This window comes from Quercus suber, unplaced genomic scaffold (genome assembly GCF_002906115.3).
Source record: "Quercus suber isolate HL8 unplaced genomic scaffold, Cork oak 2.0 scaffold_1344, whole genome shotgun sequence".
NCBI lineage: Eukaryota > Viridiplantae > Streptophyta > Magnoliopsida > Fagales > Fagaceae > Quercus > Quercus suber.
Window position 1 is genome coordinate 16,780 of NW_027070727.1, and position 6,601 is coordinate 23,380.

Here is a 6,601-nt window from a genome sequence, read left to right on the forward strand (position 1 = left end):
ATGGAACATGCAAATACCCCCCGGGTACTGAATAATTATAACTGGTTTTGCCTGTGTAACCCAAAATTTATTCACAATTATTTATTTATTTATTAATGTATTAGATATGTTAAGATTGGAACATGCAAATACCCCCTGGTAATGAATAATTATAACTGGTTTTGCCCGAGTAAACCAAAATTTATTCACAATTATTTATTTATTTATTAATGTAAGTATTTTTTATTAATTCAGAATTGTTTTGGTTCCTTTCTGCTGTCATGTAGCTTAGGAAAGAATTTAGTAGTGAAGTTGAGTCCGCAGTTGCTGCAGTTATGGGACTCTCAGCTACTTCGTCTTGTGGTCCCGCTGATCTTACCAGTCTGTTTCAGATAGCATCTCATGAAGCCAAGAAATCCCGTGCTCAAAATCGAATTTTTAGGGTGGTAAGTAGTGTGGGAATCACTTTCTGTGTATCTGTTCATGTATTTGTTTGTTGCTTACTGATTATGATGATCTTGTCATGCCTATAAAACTTCTTTGATGCATGCTCAATCTATAAATCTGACATGCATTATGATATTATGTTGTGTTTAGATTCTTATCTACTGCAGATCATCTGCAAAACCTCATCATCAATGGCCTATAAATCGAAAACTCTTTACCTTAGATGTTATTTACCTCCATGACAAGCCTGGACCTGACAATTGCCCCCAGGAGGTCTATGATGCACTTGTAGAGTCCCTTGAGCACGTCAGTGAATACGAGGGCTACATTCATGAGAGTGGGCAGGGGCTAGCACGTGTTCTCTACCGTCACATGTGTGTGCTGTTGTCACACCCTCAACAGCGTTGCCCACAAGAATATGTTGACATTCCCAAGTCTCTGACAAAGAAGTTGCCTGCATCAGAAACAATGCCTTGTGATGATAGTGTTCCTGTATCCAGCCAATGAGAATGTATAAAGTTAAATTAGAATCTAAGGGGTCGTGCAATCAGTTGGGGGCAACACCTCATGAAGCAGAGGTCGCTAATTCAAATCTCCTTTTACCCCCCCTCCCCTTCAGGCCAAAACTTAACAAAAAAAAATGTAAAAAGGTTAAATTAGTGGTCTTGTGTTCCTTCTTATCTTTTGGTTTTCTAAGTATGACTTTAGTTCTTTTTAAAAGAAGTTGATATGAACCTCTTTTTAAACGGGAACAACGAAATTATTTGACCTTCCATCTATTTGTATAAAGTCTCTATGTTTTTTTCTTATGAAAATTATGATGCATTGTTAAATATGAATTTTGACATTGGTTATTTTTATTTTTGTCCATGTTTATTGAACATGCAAAGATCACGTATGGATTTATTTTTTCCAAAAGAAATTGTGACACATACATGATCATGGATTGGGACTGTAATTATCGCCGATATGTAGTCATCATCTGCAAGTCCTATCCAAATACATGGATAATTGGGTTTTGAATATTCGGATGATTTGCAACATGCGAATGTATCATGTCTCATTTAGCACAACACTACTCAAGTACATTTTTACTCGGAATGTTTGGAATCTGGTCTTCCAAGCAAGCCTTTTTTGCTTGAAGGGCTGCTTTTTTTTTGTTTGTGAAGTCCTATGAACCATAACCATATGCACTTTATCAGTAATACCTTAATGATTTCAAATGAAATTTACAAGTGGATTCGAGTCAGTTCGAGACAGAGAGACTCCAGTTGACTCATTGCCTCATTGGTACCTTGATTGCAGTGCCAATTTACATGTTAAGTGGGTAGACTTATGGATTATCTGATCAATCAATGAAACTGAAATTTCAAGATGATATATATGAAGTTATTCAAAAATCTGTTTTGGTGTGTGTTTCTTGAAAATGATAAAAGATATTAAATCATCCAATTGAGCAATGGTTCGTCTGTAATATGGGATCGGACTATTAACTCTCTCTTTTCTTTTCTTCTTCTTTTTTTTTTTTTTTTTTTTGGATAAATGACCATATAACTCATTAGGTTAAGTGTTGTTTCCGAGAGACTTTGCTATATCTAAATCTGAATATCTTTGAAGATACATAGCTGATCCACAATTTTGGATTAAGACTTGTTCTCTACTTGTGAAAGGAATCGACTGACCATCATTTTTTGTTATAATTTGTTTGGGTCATATTAAAAAAGAATGAACATCTTCTTAAAGTCTCTACCGTTGTACTTTTGCCCAACTTATTTCTTCAACAAAATAAATAAATAAAAACAAGCTATACCAGAGTCATATGATACATATCCCACCTTTTTTGTGACAGTGTTTATATTGGGACTCCATGAGTTTTATCTCATCCCGGAGTCGTTGCGGTTAATAAGGATCTAGTGGTGTTTTGTTTAGTTTCAGGCTTTCAGCTATTCCTCTCTTCGGTTTGGTGTTGTTCGGATTGTGTTCAGTTTGCTTCAGTTTAGTTGGTGTGGTTTGTGTGTTGATGTGTTTCCTTGTACTGTAGTCCTGTTGTAATATATTCCTGTTTGTAAGACTTCTATTTATCTAATATATCTCCTGTTTATGCAAAAAAAAAAAAAAAAAAAAAAAAAAAAGCTATACCAAACACCAAACGAATAATTTATATCACATGCATACCAACTTGCATCAAATTATTTTTATTCACTTGTTTTCTCTTTTGTTTATTTTTTGTCTGGAATTGATCCTTCAATCATCAGAGTAAGATGATGATATGTGTGTTTGTCAATCACAACATGAACAGGATCCACACATTGGAAATAAGACCTAAAATTAAACAAAAACTATCCAGAAAATTTGATAAGTCAACTTGGACATATAAATCTAACCACCCATATATTATTGATGATCCTCAAAAGATCTTCAGATTTTGGGTCAGGATCCATTTGACAAGGCTTATTGGCTTAAAGAGATCGACCAGCATGATGCATACAATGTTTGTCTCTTATCCACTAATAGATACTAGTACACAATTATGAACCATGATTACGCTATAAGAATAGGATTAAATTTCTCATTATATTTATTCTTTACAAAGTTTGACCAACTGCTTGCATCTTTTCATAAATCTGTCTACTGTTTTGTTGATTCCAATTGCCACGGATCCGTTCCGTTTCCCTGTAAAGTGCATCAAGTTGGTCAATGGTCAACAACTATCTTTTATCTTTGTTCACATTTTGATAGGAATCAACATTGTTTATTCCTCCATTTCTTGATCACCCACTCAAGCAACAAGTTAATATAAGCTTGTTTAGCTTTTGGGTCAGACATTTCATTTTCAATAAATTTCATGTGCGTTTGGATTAACTTTTTGCTAAAATTAGTAAGATAATAATTATATTTAGAAAAGTAAGACTTTAAAAGGCTGTAAATATGCAAATAAGCATACAAATTAAAGCTAGCTAATTCGTTCGCCTAAAAATAAAGTCATCCTGTACGTGAAGAATCACAAGCGAAATAACTAACAAATTGGAGTTTCAGGTTTTAAATATCATTCAACTCCGGACATAGTTCAACATGTGACATTATTTAGATGATTCATAAATAAAAAATCAAGTCCATACTAACTTGCATATAGTAATTTTAATTTGATATCATAGAATAGGATTAAATGCATGAAAAGGATATAAGAAATTACTTTCACAAACAGAAAAAGGTGTGCAAGTTTGTCAGTTTGAACATGGATTTGAGTTCCATGGGGTGCATCATGCATGTAAAAAGAACCAACTTATAAAAAAAAAAATACACATCATGTGTCCCTTCAAGTGAATCTTGGGGTGGCCTAAAATAACACCCAACAATTAAAAAATTGAGAATTATTGAATCTAAAGTGTGCTTTCTGACCTCTGGGAGCCACTTGTACAGTTATCTACACCTTATAATCATTATTTTGCTATAACATGCGCATCCTGGGGTCCTTGGATTCATGATTAAGGAAACTGCTTCAGCTATCCTTGGACTATAAAAGTAAAGTGAAAAAATAAAACAAATGATATTAGTTGCAATGGGAATCTGCATATCAGTTGCATCAAAGGAGATTCATGATGCTGAAGATGGCCATGAAAATGTGATATTCTTCCAAGGAAAATAATGTTTCTAATGGAGCTCTGGGTCTTGGTTCTCTTTACTCTAAGCAAGGGAGCAAAGGACTAAACCAAGATGCTGCCATTCTTTACCAGGTTTTGTTCCATGGTTCTCTCAAATTGTATCTATGGTCCCTAGTTTTGCAGGTTGTGCTTAAATTAGAATTTAAGTCGGTCTTGATTCTCATGAGAAAAGTCAACTTCTCAATTTAGTTTCTCTTACGTTTCTTCCTAAGCAATTCAAAATCATTTACACTGTGTCAATGACATTGTATGATATGCTTGTTCATTTAAAATTTTAAAGCTATCAAAAGTGTACCATAAAATTTTCCTAGATAAAAAGTGGACCATACACCACTGGTGAAATCCATTTACCATGGTATACAATCTTGGATTTTTAGGTAAAAACCAATGGCTTTAAAAAAACTACAATTTCAACTAACATGTAGTATTGTATTTAGTCTTATCAGGTTCCCCATGAAACATAAATTCTTTTTTCTTTAATAAGGGCTATGGAGTGGAAGATGGAGCTTTCTGTGGAGTTTGATGGGCATGGGAAGAATGGTCACATAGTGAGCAAGATAGTGTGTAACCGCCTGCCTTCGCTCTTACTAAGCCACAGAATGCTCTTGCAAAGACATATACAGCAGCAAATGATAGTACTTTCCAAAACCATGTTGAGAGAATAGATGGTGAATTAAGACCAAGCAAGAATTTTCACATATGGAAAGAGGCTTGTATCAGTGCCTTCAAGTTGATGGACAAGGAGGTACAACTACAAAAGAAGTTGGACAGCTCTTGTAGTGGAACAACTGCTGTTGTAGTCATAAGACAGGTAAAAGACCAAGTAGTTATGAACGAATTAATTCTTATGAATTTTTCAATTTGTTTCTTAAATTTTTTCTTTCTTTCTATAATTGGAAATTGAACAGGATGAAGATCTTATTATAGCTAATCTAGGTGACTCCAGAGCTGTCTTGGGGACAATCACCAACAATGGAGTTACTGCCATCCAGTTAACCACTGACTTAAAGCCAGGCTTACCTTGTAAGACCTCATTTCCTTCCTTCCCGACATTATATGCGTTGAAAATTGTATGGCTGGGGGTATATACTACAAATATTTTGCTATGGTACTTGTCACACCAAAGAGTTGATCCATACAAGTAATCAGACACAAACATTTTCACAATCTTTTTACAACTGTTGATGTGACAAGTTGTGATTAGAACAATATCACTTTCACATTGGCTTTTTATTGACACTACCGTTATTTGCACCAATCATAACATGTCAACTACACAGTTGTGAATTTTTTTTTCCTTGTTATTTTCACTCACCTTACCATTGAGGACCTACTAATTTTAGATAACTTTTTCAGTGTCTAATGAATTTTCATTTCTGACATAGGTGAAGCAGAAAGAATAAGGAACTGCAATGGCCGGGCGGCTGCATTAAGGCAAGAACCACATGTCCAACGAGTGTGGCTGCCCCATGATGACTCTCCGGGCCTAGCCATGTCACGAGCTATCGGAGACTTCATACTCAAAAACCATGGCATAATTGCCATCCCCAATATCTACTATCACTGTGTAACTTCCAATGACCAATTCATCATTCTTGCAACTGATGAGTAAGTGCAAATTGAATGAAATTTTAATTTGTACATGTTCAAGTGTCAGATACCTTTTCATTCTCCTTCTCATTGTATTGCTAATTAGTATAATGCGTTTTATTTTCATTGTTTGTGCCTGAAAATGTAGGTCTGGGATGTGCTCAATAATGATCAAGTTGCATCGATTGTGTGGGCAGCAGATAGTGAACAGGCAGCAGCAAGCCGTGGTGGAGGCGGCTACTGCCACATGGAAAAAGAGATACCCTTGTGCAAAAGTAGATGACTGCACTGCGACTTGCCTCTTTTTACAAAAGAAGCAACATTTTATTGTGCCAGTGGAGACTTGAGCTAGCAGCATTTCTTCCTCTAGTTGAAAATGTGCCCGTTCCTGCCTTGCTTTGGCCTGGCACAATCTTGAGTTATTTGGCATAGTTCTTTTTTATTATTTGGAAACCAAAAATCAGAGCAATTACTGGGAACAAAACTAGTTGAGTGGAAAAGGAATACACAACAATTGCTTTCAACTATATAACTATTAACTAGTGCATCTGTTTACTTGTTGAGTAGCAAGATAATTAATTGTATCAAGAACAATTTAAAGGCTCAGTGGGGGAAAACAATGAAAATATTCAGACAGATTCAGATTAGAGATTCCTTTTCAATCCTAATCCAATGAACTTACCATTTGACATTTAAAAGATGAAAAAAAAGTGCATGTAAATAGTCAATAATATCTGGACATATCACAAAAAGAGGAAATGAACTGCATTCTTCACTTGAGATTCTATTGGAAATTTTCTTTTAAACAAAATCAATATCACACACAAATGGGTTGAACATTTTGTTCTGTTTATGGCATAAAAACCAAAAATATTTTTGCACCTCATCTGTTGAATGAACCTATAATACCAAGCCATTAATGG

General features: G+C 34.9%; 1 protein-coding gene and 1 pseudogene across 1 annotated transcript; both read left to right on the forward strand.

Annotated features, from left to right (window-relative positions):
• Nucleotides 1–1,241, forward strand: LOC136065930 (uncharacterized). Its single transcript, XM_065769753.1, has 3 exons — nucleotides 1–24; nucleotides 267–425; nucleotides 577–1,241. Exons 1-3 carry the CDS (start codon nucleotides 1–3, stop codon nucleotides 931–933), a joined length of 540 nt encoding a protein of 179 aa, XP_065625825.1. The 3' UTR covers nucleotides 934–1,241.
• Nucleotides 1,242–3,876: 2,635 nt separating this feature from the next.
• On the forward strand, nucleotides 3,877–6,325 carry LOC136065929 (probable protein phosphatase 2C 72; annotated as a pseudogene).
• The last annotated feature ends 276 nt before the right edge of the window (nucleotides 6,326–6,601 follow it).